The sequence below is a fragment of the Echeneis naucrates genome, chromosome 13 (genome assembly GCF_900963305.1).
Source record: "Echeneis naucrates chromosome 13, fEcheNa1.1, whole genome shotgun sequence".
Classification (NCBI taxonomy): Eukaryota; Metazoa; Chordata; class Actinopteri; order Carangiformes; family Echeneidae; genus Echeneis; species Echeneis naucrates.
In genome coordinates, this window is record NC_042523.1 from 16,230,132 (window position 1) to 16,243,641 (window position 13,510).

Genomic DNA, 13,510 nt, shown 5'->3' on the forward strand with positions numbered 1-13,510 from the left:
TTACAACTGCAGTATACATCCGCGCGATTCATCCGCTCGTGGGACTACTTACTTCAGATTTGTAGCTCTCGGCTCGAACCAGCGACTCCACATTGGGATTGTGCACTTATAGGTGTAACGTTATTTATGCATTATACATTATACATACACGTCCGTAACTACTGATCGACTGAAGAATTTAGGAGCATCGGCTTGTCACAAATATTAAGTATTAATCTGTTAGGTCGTGACCCCCATCCGTCCCAAACACATGCAGAAATAAAATACTAATTAGCTTTTGTGATCATTGCATATCATCGTAACCTAAAATCCACCCGCTTCCTTTGCTGTTGTGTAAATGCTGTTATTTTAGCTGCTTTTTGGTTGTCATGGTTACAGGCTGCAGCCAACATGGCGTCCTTGCTAGGGGAGCAACTCTTTGAAAAAAGTGGCCAGGGCCCATCTCCTCCAAAGGACTTTTTCCAACTTATTATTACCAAAAACGAGGTCGAGTATTTCTGTAATTTTTATTTTTGTAGCAGTGTGTGCTTATGAAACCACCTTGGTTTCGTTCTCCAACTTAAAAGTTAGCTAGTTAGCGAGATAAAACTTGGAGTGCAATGTTATTGTCATGTTTTGGTGAAAATTACTTAAAGATGACACCTTGTTGCAGTTAGTATTTTGGATTTAAAAGACCCTCACTGCGTCATTTCTTCAAGCTGTTTCAAGCTTCAGTTTTTTTCCCTTCTAACTTAAGGTCATATGGACATCATGGAAAATTTCTTTGCAACTTAATTATCGAGGAGCTTCGCCCAGAGAGCTGAGGACATCCCATCAGGATTTCCTACACAGTAAAATGCTGCAGCGTAGGGTTTCATAACATCACATCCATCCATAATGCTGGATTCACTTTACCTCTTGTTCTTAACCTAAAGCGTCTTTCTTGCTGAAGTGGCTTTGTGAATGAAAATTATTTTATAAGTTTCACGTATCTGACACCTGGTCTATACTTTATTTCCCATATGTAGAACAACTTGGTACTGTTTTGGGACAGAGGATCCTGGAATACACTATTTCACTTTGTCAGGGAAAGTTTGATTACCTGGAACGCTTACCTGATGACATGATGCTCCGCATCATGTCCTACCTTCAGCTGAAAGAGATAACAATTCTGGCACAGGTTTCACACAGATTCAGAAAGGTGAGAGAGCTTCGTAAACGATAAGTTAACAATGCAAATACAGCATTTCAGTGTCTGTTATGCGCTTACATATATATATTAATTCACATAATCCTTTTTTCCTAATTCATTTTAATATATTTTTATTTGTCCTCTGACTTTACTGTACTAGCTCTGCAATTCTGAGAAGTTTTGGGAACAAACTGTGCGGAATCGCTGTGAAGTGTGCACCAGTAACATGGAGGGCATCGCCAGGGCCATGGGCTGGAGGAAGACATTTTTTACCTTTTTCCACACCAGTGGCAGTAAGCAGCAGAAGTAAAGCAAGTGAACAGGTTTTCAGACTGCAGGGTTTTGATGTTGATAAGTGTTCTTTGGTTTCAAATTTATAATCAATAAAAGAATATTTATATTTCATTTATTTAAAAAGGCCAATATTATTGAAAGAATATTTTTTTTAGGTGTTACTCTTTTCTTGTTGATATTGTCAAAAACTGTCAAATGTTTTCAATAGAGCGATGCACAATAATCTTAACATTTGTTTGAAAGTGATATGACTTATACATTACATAAGAAAACTAAATAAAACTGTATTTAGTATCCCAATGTGTTTACTCAATTATAAACCTGTAAAGCATGAAATACTTGGGCAACCAGAGCTCTGATGACATCATATCAAGGTCAATGGTAAATTCCATCATATACTTCCTGTTTACATTTGCCACTGAACAGTTGTGGCGCCCTCTGCTGGAGGCCCTTGGGACCCAGTGTTGTCCTTGCCTACAAATTACCAGGGTTTGTGTGTCCTGTGTGCCCTGTACACTTTTGCAGCCAGCAGAGGGAGCAATATAGCAAAAGAAGAAAAAAAAAATTAAAAAAATAAAAAATTAGTCAGATGATGGGAGGAGGAGTATCAAGCAAATAAACCCTAGGGTAACGTGTGCAAAACAAGTGCTGTAATTCTGGTTACCACATCCAGGCCTAGAGGCTACAACACATTTATTCTGGATTGAAACCTTGTACCAATACGTCCGTTGGGGCATCTTCCACACCAGTTCTGCCTCACCTGAAACCCATACAAGCAAGCTACAGTAACGTAAGACAAAGGTATGCACTGTTTTTTCTTCTGTTTACCACAGGATCACTGACAACATATGGTACAATAAATGTGAAAAAAAACCAGCTACACACTCAATTAATGTTCCTGCTTTAGAACAGAGATAAAAACTAAGATATTTTAATTGTCCTTTATTAAAGGACAATGGAAAAAATGTGTCAGTTTATGGTCCATTGAAATGTTGGTAATTTCTATAAATGACAGAGCTCATTTTAACCTAACATTTTCTTCTGCTCAGATGATAGCTTTGAGTTGGAGTGACCTGACCACATACAACCCGGACTGGTAAGTACTATGACCTATTATTAGCCTTTGAACACTGGATACTGATACTGCCTTCTCAGCTGAGGAGAAAAAATATTCATTACGTAACAATAAAGGATCTGTTCCTCAGACCCACTTCCTGAATACCACAGCGGCAACTAGGCCCCAAAGTAAGGCAGAGTGGAAACCTCATCCATGTGTTTGCTTGAGCAGTACCGGTTGTTTTTTGCTTATCCCCTGCCTCCCTATATTCACCACAACACCCCTCCTTCTCAGCCTCTCTTTGTGGGTCAGTGATGCAGCAGGAGTGACGCAGCAGTGGCCATAGCCTTCAGACGGCAAATTTACACAGCAGAAACAGGGAACCTCTGCTAGAACTGACAACATTGAAGAAGGACGATGGTCAAGGCTTAATTTAGGCTCAAGGGAGAACTGGAGCCAGATAGTCATTCTGCTTTGCTCCTTCTAAGCAAACATCAGAGAGTCTACCACAACAGCTGAGGAAGGCCAAGCAAGATCTTCTGCACAGAAGCATTTTGGGTAGGAACCTCAAAAGTGCTTGCTATGGCAGCATCGTCTGTGCTACCAGAGATTAACATCTAAGATAAAAGTACGAATGCTTATGAGGCCTACTCAGCCTTTTATCGCAGTCTGTACCAGCTCACCAGCGTCCCTACAGGCCACAGCTGCGCCTACAAAGCGTCAGAGGGACAGGGCCTGCACACTTTGTGGCAAAAATCATTTTGCCTTTTCTGTAAATCATTTTCAGGCCTATAAACTCTATAGAATAGCCAGCCAGTTATGATTAAGTGTAAAGGCTTGCCTCCACTGGTAAAATGGTGCAGCTGTTAAAAATGGTATGCCATTGAGTGATTTTTTTGTAGCCTAAAGTAATTTCAAATAACTATAACTTTACTGACTAACCACAAATGTTTGCATACATTATATGCTGTTCTCACAAATTAGTATTATTACTTCTGTTCAACCTATATTTGCTCTACAGTTAGACTTATACAAGACGAACTCGAAAAGTAATCATCAAAATCTGCACTTGTTTCAAGTCATTGAAGAAACTGAGCGTTAAATAAACATTAACTAGCTAAAACTGCTCAATATTCGTATCCACAGGAAGTGAGGGTGTTATTTCTTAAACTGACTTCTTTGTTCAATGAGTGACTGGCACTACTGCCAGTGGTATTAGCTGCATACTAATCCTACTTCAACACTAGGCAACCCCCCACCCCCTCAAATTTACATTTTTCTGGCAGCCAAAACAGAAGTGGAAAAGAAGGCCGTTTTTTAGATGATACTATCCAACTCACCATCACAGGGTGACTAATGAAACCAACAGGTGGCAGTTGTTATTGAGCTGTGATACCAGGAAGAAATTAAATATCCTGAAAAGGTAAAGGCCACTTTTAAAGAGGGATGATCTATATCTTGTATGGATTCTCAGATGTTGGTGACCGGTGAAATAGTAATGGTTAGAAATTAAGGCTGAGGTTTCTGATTGAAGTCAGCGGAATAACAGTGCTGTTGCCTCACAATAAGAAGGTAGTGGGCTCGATTCCCAGGCCTGGGACCTTTCTGTGTCTGTGTAGAGTTTGCATGTTGTCTCCAAGTACTCCAGTTTCCTGACACAATCCAAAGAGTCACCAATAAAGGTTTACTGGTGATTCTAAACTGCCCGTAGGTGTGAGTGTGAGTGAGTCAAAGTGTTGAGTTTAGTGCACAGTTCTTTCAGAGCCAGCCAGTATTTTCCTTTTTTTTTGAAAGCATATGGGCAGATACTAAATGTTGCTTGTTTACCACTTGGAGGCAGTGGTTATGATGACCTCCATAGGCAGTGGTATCCATGTATATCGGTCTCCACTGTTAGTTATAATACAATTATTTATTTATTTATTTTATTTAGGTAAATAAATGTCCAGATCAATTGCTTGCACGTGGTCCTTTTACTGTTTCATAAGTGTAACATTTACCAGTGGGTGAAGTTTACTTGTGGGACGTAAATTAAATAAAGCGTTCTCATTATATTTTTATCTCCCAAAATATGCAAAATCAAATTGCAAGTATTACAATGTTAAATAAAATAGTTCTTCATAAACCCAATTTTTGCTGGTTGACCATAATATGGTGGCCTCCTGAAGTTATGTTAAAAACGTTTTTTTGTGGATAATTGTTAAAATTTGCTAGTTAAGAAAATCTGATGTTAGATAACGAACTAAATCAAGGTTATAAAAGGTTGATGTAGTAACGTGAATAAGTTAGCAGTAAAATGGTCCAACATAAAAAGTCTTTTCAGTAATGAACGTGAATATACACATGCTCACACTCATTTACATAAATTTGAGGAAGGACTTTGAGTAATGGAAAAAGATCTGTGAATGTTGATGGAAAATTTAACAGTGCTGGGGAAAGAGTAGCTCCCTATGCCACTCATCAACTAGGGCTAAGGTTCCCTCTTGAATAGCAATCTGACAATATTTTGGTTCTGACACTGACATGGTCCAGCATGGTGGATCATTGGAACTTAAAATAATAGACCAGGAAAACGTATGCACTGGGCGCTCAGGTGTTTTTTTTCTGGGCAGCAAGTATTGCTATCCGCACCGAAAAATAGAAGACTGAGCCTCAGGTCAAGTGTGCTTTCACCTTAACTACTACTATGACATACCTGAGGAAGGGAAGCAGGAAAATAATGAATTTAAAATTTGGTGTCACCACCAGGTAAATTTTAAAAGGAGAAATTACAACCGCAACATGAAAAGCAAGTATCAATTCCTTGAGGGCAACGAGTGCAGGCATAATCATATTACACCTGCTACTTTGTCTTCTGAAGTCAACTGTGCAAAAATGAAAGGACATTGAAACTAGTTTAAAGTGGGTTTCAGCATGAAGAGGAGACCCACACAGTCACATGACTCCACACTCAGTTATGTAAATAGAAGAGCTGTTTCCGTCCTCAGAGACTAGCAAGAGGCTTACAGTGCCATGTCGGGTTCAGCTCCCTCCCCTCCCCCTCGTCTGCAGTGCTGACGCATCTGCTGCTTTTACATCAATCAGCAGCCTCTATATAGGTAAAGCCAGAGTCCCCGCTGATAGCAGGACTCTCGTACACACCCAGCCCTGCGTTTAGTCTGCACGAGCAATGCAACAGTGAGAAAAAGCCCTGATGAACATCTGTCCTGTGACTGCTGTGATACACAATAGGACAGTAGCCACTGCCATCTTCTCTCGGGTTCTGCATTACCTAACCACAGTGCGTAAGCACGGACGAAGGGCTTTGGTGTAATATACTCCTGCTCAGACAGAGAGAACACAAGCATGAAACAGATGGTTTAGTGTTGTGCATTCAAAGTATTTCTAAGAGGGTTGCGGATAATTTTTTGGCACAAAAGACATTTTTCCTTTTGGTCATCATGAAGATGCATCAGGATTTAGCATGTGTTTTGCTGGTGGAATTTAATAACAGCGTTTGCTGTACAGCAGAGGACATCTCACTCTTGCTGCTGCCAGCAATGCAGCTGAGCATTTTCCCTGACTGTAGCATCGCCTACAGAGCTGATGTGTGATGTAGCACCCAGCATCTCTCCGCTCTCCCCACAGCCCTCTGCCATGCTTAATAAAAGTTGTCGTTTCCTGCTCAGTGGCTACGGTGCGAACGCTTCAGTTGCCCAGTTAACACAAAGGCAGACCCATACTCCGGATTAGCTGTGCTGTATAAACTGTGAGTTATTACTATAGCTGTAGCAGGACAGATGAGGGTAGGGTAGATCTAGCCCAGGACCTGGGCTGCATGGATAGAGGCGAAGGACGTTGGAGCTGGAGTCATCTGCACACAGAGAGGGAGGGAGAGGAAGAAAGACGTCAGAAAAAGCTCTGCTTCTGACAACACCACTGTTCAGCGACCATCATAGAAAGAAAACAACTTTCGCCTTGCTCTCATGAAACTGTTTTTTTTACGTATACTTGTCTACTGGGAGCTATTGGAAAGGGATACTGCATGACACTGTTTCCTGTGCACCCTGCATCATTTTCTCTGAATTACTAAGGTATGTTTTGCATGGTTCCCTCAAATTCTAATCTGCTTTTCACGGAAGTGCACTTTGCAGAGGTGCATGAAGTGGCTTCTGCTTTGACATTTCGCTCTTTGACGATGTACCACACTGTCTTTTGGTTTGTGGTTGAGTATATATGGGTTTTTTATTTTATGGGTTTAGATGTTCTAAATAATTTCACAAGAGCTTTGAAGAGAAAGTAAGGCTGGGTGTGGCAAAATCATGAGCACTGATGACAAATTCAAAATTTCCGCTCAGCATGTGGGCGCAATAAACCCCAACAGTAGGTGCAAATAGAGAAAAATGAGAGCTTTAAATTAAAACAACAACCTATAAGAAAAGATTAAACTGATTATGTAAAGCACAAGCGGAGAAACTGGTATAAAAGCGATGATACATTACTTGCTGTTCTCAGATGACAAAGTCCTTTGGGTACGATTTCTGCAGCAGACAAAGGCACGCAATAGTATACACACATAAAGTATACTCATGCAAAGACAACGGCAAACCTTGATTGCTATATACTGCTGTGTATTGCAGGTTCTCAGACAGGGCAGGATATTTGTGGAAGAGAGGGAACTGAATGCCCGGACAGCTAATACACTTGCCATCCAGCTGAATCCCAATAAGTGCTGCGCCATAGCATGTTGCCATGACAACGGAGGCCTGTCTGAGAAAGACGGCAGGAGGCTGGTTGTGTTTTCAGCTGTCTGAGACACTTTAAGGAGCGGCGGCCATATTGTATTTTTCACACCGAGGCAAAATTGGAAACAATAAAATAAATAAATAAATAAATAAAACTAAATCATATATAAATTAAATAAACCCCTTGAGATAACTGTTGTAAATTTGTTACCGTAATTTTTTTTTTAATTCAACTCATTTCCAAATGGTGCACAGTAAGGGGAAAAAATTTGTAGAACTAAATCAGATAAGAAATGGAATTGCCTGCCAATTTAATTTAACTCAAGACTTAACTTGCACAAACTAAATCTTTAATGGTGCACAGCAAACCAAATTCTACTCTCTCCTGTTTACCACCAAGTAAGCACGGATAACACAAAGAAGACCCGACAGTAGTAGCGTTGCCTCCTGAGTAGCATTTAGCCAGAATATCTCCATAGACAGGGTAATTATTCAGGGTAAATTCCACATTCACTATGATTCAGTAAGACTTTCACTTTAGCAGAATATGAACTTTTATCAAAGCTAAAGACGAAAGTTCGAACAGCACTAATGCAGGTGCAATGATTCATCAGTTACAAAAGCAGGCTGAGTGTGTCTCATGAGGTGCAGTCAGCGTGCTACGTAAGACTTGCTAAATGGCCCAGAATAGCCTGAAATCACACTGACTCTGATGTGAATAAGAACCAACAAAACAACATGCTGGACGATACATGCTCTTTCAAAATAACATTTAAAGAACTTCCACTAAAATAGCAGATTATTGCAGATTCGTCTAAATACTTCATTGTGTCGACATATAAATACTATGTAAATATCTGACCACAAATACTTTTTGTTTAAGTTAATAGAATGTCGGTGTGTTCACGTTATTAACAACTGGAACACTAATATAATATTATAATAGCATATTATTACAGCGTTGCAGGAATCACATCTGCTGTGATTCTTGTAAATCACTCCTGCATTGTACTTCATTAGTGATTCCTCCAGCCTGCCATATCATGAGGCATCAATTAACTGCTTACTGCTGTTTACTGTTGTTGACAACAACAGTATTTGACAGGTGAAAGGTTGACTATTTCCAATTACAAAGGAATTATATGACTGTGCATAACTATATGCACTTAGACATAAAGGACATTTATAACAACTGAACCGGACACAGGGCAAATCTGTGGTAGGAAAATGATGACTATCAACCAAAGTGCAGAGAGTGACCTCTGTTGTTGTTGCTGTTTTTTTGTTTGTTTTTTTGAAAGACGAATCCAAAGGGTTAGATCTGTGCTTTACCAAAAAAAGTTGTTCATGGCAACTTCCAGTATGAAGTTCAAAAACTTGCTCAAAGGCATGTTGACAGTAAATTCAAGGGACACCGCTACTCTTCCTCCTCCATATTTTCTCACAGCTGTCATTGGAAACCCTTCACTCAACATTCATTCACATTAAAATTAAAGAAATGATTGCAGCTTGTTGTAGCTGAAATATCAGGGCAAATCTATTGTTTTTACAGTAAAACATATATGAGGTCTTTCCTTGTTAGTATAGTGGTGCAGTTTAAAATTTTTCATACATGAAAGTTCTCTTCTTCAAAATATATATATAAAATGCAACAAACAGATTAGCCCAACTAATGGAAGAATACTGAATCCCCTTATATGACACATAATTATTTAATAGCCCTATAGTCAAATTTAAAGATTTAAATTTCATGCACCGTCTTTCTCAATCAAACAGGATGTGATGGTTTGAGTAACCTTGATTGTTGACTAGACTGATATTCAAATATCATCTGTCAGGACGATACTGCCATCTAGTGTTTAAACATTGAAAAAATTATTTTAAAATCTAAAATGTACACCAATTATATTTTCCAACAATATAAAAACAGCCATATCTTTGATTTAGTAATAATCTGATTTTCTTCTTCTTTTCTTCCTTTCCTGTATAGATGACAGTGGTGTCCCCATGCACTCAGCATCTGATGGATACTGCTCACCCTCACGCCGTCCTTAGCAAGCTCAATGAGCAGCGCTCACAGGGCCTCTTCTGTGATGTTACCATTGTGGTGGAGGATGTGAAGTTTCGAGCCCACAAGAACATCCTGGCCGCCTGCAGCGGCTACTTTAGGAGCGCTCTGACAACTCCTGAGACATGGAGCTCAAGCCAAGTCCTGGAGCTGATGGACCTGAAGTCAGAGGTGTTTGCCAGTATCCTCAACTTCATCTACTGCTCCAAGGTGCCACCGGTTGGTGTGGAGGACACAGGGGGGTTGGTTGCAGCTGGAAAAAGACTTGGAATTCCTTTTTTGGAAAAGCTTGCAGAACAAGGGAAAACAGATGAATGTTTTAAATCAGCAGACTCCAGTTCCGCACCAGTATCTAATAAAACAAAGAAGGAAGCTCCCAGACCCGAGGAGATAGACAATGCCCCGGGGCCACGCATCACCAATGCCTTTTCTATCACTGAGGTGTGTCCTGGGAGCAATCCTTTCACTCCTCTGGATCAAACTGGTGGAGGGAGGCAGTCCCCAGATGCGGGACAACACCCACCAAGTTGCCCTACAACAGCCAGCCTGAATGGGAATAATGAGAGCACCAATGCCCTCTCAGAGCACTCATATGCAGTTAGCAAATCTACCGAAAGCAAAGACAGCAGTCAGCCAGAAAAGAAGATCTGTAAGCCAGCAATATCACAATCAAAGCAACTCATTTACAAGAACACAGGTCCACTTAAAAAACGCCACCGGCTGACAGGCATTGTGGGTAGAACAATACTTCCAGCACCAGCTGAACCAGAAACAGACAAGCAAAATACGATACCCCCTACGTTACCTGATGTTAATTCTGTTGCAATCATGACACCACCTCAACTTTTTCCAGGAGTCGAAACAGAAAAAAGTGTAGACCAAGGACTGTCCGTGGCCACTGACAATGTTCAAGTGGAGTTAGATCCACCAACACTTTCTCCTCACACAGAGGACAGCATCTCAATCTATGGATGTGAGAACTGTCCAGAGATATTCACAAATAAAGCTCTTCTCACTGTTCACTCTGAAGTGCACAAAAAGCGTTTTGTCAGCCATTTGTTTTGCAAATTTTGTCACAGAAAGTTCATACACCTCAAGCGCCTGCGCAACCATGAGCAGGTCTGTCCTAAGGCTGGAAGAGACCCATCTACACTAGATGCTTTTGACATACCAGCCAAAGAAGTGGACCTCCATTCAGATGATATGCCCAACACAGAGAGCACTGTGACACAACTTCCTACGGCTGATCTCTCCACCCCTTACACACCAGAGCCCATTCAAGTGGACCAATCAGAGCTTCCACGGGATGAGAAGGGCGTGAGGCCAGGTGGCAGCCATAGGAGCTACAACTGCAGTGTGTGTAAACGGGTCTATGTCACTTTATCAAGTCTGAAGCGGCATGAGAATGTACATTCCTGGCAGAGGGCCTATCCCTGTCATTACTGTAATAAAGTCTTTGCTTTGGCGGAGTACCGCACAAAGCATGAAATCTGGCACACAGGTGAACGACGCTATCAATGTATTTTCTGCCTTGAAACATTCATGACATACTATATCTTAAAGAACCATCAGAAGTCATTTCACGGCATCGATCCCAGTCTAGCTGCTAAGAAAAAATCTGCCAATGGAGGACTGAAAGCCAGTGTTTATCCAATCAAACTCTACAGGCTCCTGCCCATGAAGTTTAGAAAAAGAAAATACAAGACATATAGTCAGACATATTCAGAGAGTGTCGAACAGGATGATCAAGCTCCTCTAGACAATAACTGTCTGATTCCTCCATTTGAAGAGAATGGTTTAATTGGCCAGCCTGATACCATGTCATTCCCTCTGACATTCATGGCAACAACAAAAACAGTGGCTCCTGTGATGCCGCGCATTACCTTTGACAAGCCATGTGACCAAGATGTTGATCAAAGTCTGAACAGCGACTTGGAAATTCATAGAGGCAGAAGGAAAGAGGCTGAGAATAGAGACTCCCCCTTCATTAACTACAATGTGTTCTCCTTGCAACCCAACACAGAGAATTACAAAGCTGATCCTCCAGTGCTATTGAATTCAGAGTACATCAGTCATAATGTGCCATTCCTAAACTCTTTAAGCACAGTTAAAAAGTTAGGTGAGCTATCAGCTTCTGCAAAAAGAGTTGAGGACATGACCAAGGAGATACTTCAGTCAAGCACGGACAATTTGGCCCGTGATAAAAAGGTTGGGTCAAAGACAGAAACATATATTGCCAAACCTGCATGCCCAGGTCCATCTGTGGATGGTGACACCATGCCACTCTGTCAGATAACAGTAAAAATAGGCAACGAGGCCATCATCCGCCGCCAAATCAAAGGATCCAAGCTGTTTCCAAGAAAGAAAAGAAGGGTCAGAGAATTAAGACAGGAGGACAGCTCAAATCACTGCCCTTCGATGAGAGAAAGCTCAGAGAGCCCCAGGCTCCGCCTCAGAACAGAAGGCAGTGCCACCAAAGAGCCAGAAACCTACGATGACCCAAACGACTGTGACACAGCTGATAAGCTTTGGCGCCCTTACTATTCTTACAAGGCAAAAAAGAAAAGAAAGAAGCTCAGATTCAAGCACAGAAAATCTTTGATCTACCATTACTCTGAAACACCTGTAGACAGAGACGCTGCCACAGAGCCCCGTCTTGATAGAAGTAATTGGCTGACAGAAGATAATACCTCTGGTCTAAGTGCAGAGGTGAAACACAGTCTTGCTAGGAACTGCAGCCCAAGGGCCACCTACAATTGTGACATCTGCGACAGCTCTTTCATCACAGAGACAGGTCTGAAAGCTCATGTCATTGGTTCCCACCCATGTTTCTGCCGGACGTGTGGCAAACAAGGGCCTCCTGGTGAAGCACCTGCTGGTGGGGATTACATCTGTAACAGCTGTATGGAAAACGGCTCCTGCTTTGACAATACAGCCCGAAGCCCAAACCCAGAAAAGAAGTATCGCTGTTCCTTCTGTCCCCAACGTTTCCTCTACCTTGCCACCAAGAGAAGCCATGAGAAAAAACACCAGGAAACAAATGAAGAGGGGTACAGTTATGACAGCCTCACACCGTGTTCTAAGTACTTCAGTGAAGACAATAAACAAGACATGATCAAACCAGAAAACAATGACAATCAAGGGGGCACTCACATAAAAAGTGAAAGGGGTGAGGAAGGACATTTTTCCATTGATAGAATTAAACCTAAAATTGAGGAAACAACTGACTTTAAGTCTTTGACTACCTACCAGGATTTGTCCTATTCCAACATCAAAAGTCCTTTGTCACCCTGCATTGATCCACTGTTTTCCCTAACGTCTTCAAAGATGAAACATAAAATGGTGAAAAAAAGGATCAATGCATTGCATTCCATGCACATCATTTCAAAGAGGCAAGCCCGGGACAGAGACAGTGACAGCAACAAGGATATTTTGATGGGACCAAGGACAAATAGTAAAGACACTAAAGGTACCATTTCTATACACAAGCCAGAGAAATGGGTCTGTAAAGAGGAGCCATTTTTTTAAAGATCACTGAGGATAGGAACCAAATAAAAACAAAACTGAAAGTGAGTTAAATTTGACCTGGAGCCAGTGCTTTGGATGTGAGATGTGAAATTTGTAATGTTGTATTTGCAGCTGGACCTCACACAAAACATGACGATCTAACATCAGCGTGGGCTGTAATTGCTTCCCACCTAAACTCAACAATTAAGTGATTTTTCACCGTCATAGAAGATATTTTTTGAAAATATAACATATACTGACACAGACTGTACTTTGTCCATTGTCTATGCATACAAGGCAGACTCAGAGACATGACTATAACCCTGACAAAAGAAATCAATGTTAGGAAGTATTTCTCACAGTGCACAGTTTCAGGAGTTTCAAGGGTGGAAGGTGTTGGAAAGCTTAAAAATCGCCTTGTGTAGTGAAATCTTCACTTCTTTGTATGTCCAAGGAAAACAACGTGAATTTTATGAGTGTCACAGTTAACTGGGCATGGTGAGTTGCACTTTATAGTCTGAGTATGCTAATCTGTTGGTTAAAGTCTTTGATATTTCAATTTCACTTCTAAACACCACTTGTTATACTTCTAGTTTCTAATTAACACATTGTACCATTGTGTTACTACTTTTGTGTGTTTATTATGTATAAAACATGTAAAACAATTTAAATAAATGTTGATATTCTAC

The 13,510-nt window shown here is 40.9% G+C and overlaps 2 protein-coding genes across 5 annotated transcripts; both read left to right on the forward strand.

Annotated features, from left to right (window-relative positions):
• Positions 1 to 390: 390 nt before the first annotated feature.
• fbxo36a (F-box protein 36a) lies at positions 391 to 1,642 on the forward strand. The gene is made up of 4 exons (XM_029518351.1): positions 391 to 486; positions 737 to 845; positions 1,008 to 1,180; positions 1,332 to 1,642. Exons 1-4 carry the CDS (start codon positions 391 to 393, stop codon positions 1,479 to 1,481), a joined length of 528 nt encoding a protein of 175 aa, XP_029374211.1. The 3' UTR covers positions 1,482 to 1,642.
• A 455-nt stretch (positions 1,643 to 2,097) lies between these two features.
• On the forward strand, positions 2,098 to 13,509 carry zbtb38 (zinc finger and BTB domain containing 38). Of its 4 annotated transcripts, XM_029516837.1 has the most exons (4): positions 2,098 to 2,266; positions 2,515 to 2,561; positions 2,817 to 3,080; positions 9,237 to 13,509. In XM_029516837.1, the coding sequence occupies exon 4, from the start codon at positions 9,237 to 9,239 to the stop codon at positions 12,840 to 12,842; it is 3,606 nt and encodes a 1,201-aa protein (XP_029372697.1). In that variant the 5' UTR covers positions 2,098 to 2,266; positions 2,515 to 2,561; positions 2,817 to 3,080; the 3' UTR covers positions 12,843 to 13,509. The 4 variants fall into 4 exon arrangements, with proteins under 4 accessions (XP_029372697.1, XP_029372696.1, XP_029372699.1 ...); XM_029516836.1 differs by lacking the exon at positions 2,817 to 3,080; XM_029516839.1 differs by lacking the exons at positions 2,098 to 2,266; positions 2,515 to 2,561 and having other exon boundaries at positions 2,704 to 3,080.
• The last annotated feature ends 1 nt before the right edge of the window (position 13,510 follows it).

Excerpts from the sequence above, each read along its gene's own strand:
- fbxo36a (XM_029518351.1), top strand. The coding sequence starts at position 391 with ATGGCGTCCTTGCTAGGGGAGCAACTCTTTGAAAAAAGTGGCCAGGGC. Across the intron at positions 846-1,007 it reads ACACAGTAAAATGCTGCAGC|AACAACTTGGTACTGTTTTG; the intron begins GTAGGGTTTCAT and ends TCCCATATGTAG. Across the intron at positions 1,181-1,331 it reads TTTCACACAGATTCAGAAAG|CTCTGCAATTCTGAGAAGTT; the intron begins GTGAGAGAGCTT and ends TTACTGTACTAG.
- zbtb38 (XM_029516837.1), top strand. The coding sequence starts at position 9,237 with ATGACAGTGGTGTCCCCATGCACTCAGCATCTGATGGATACTGCTCAC.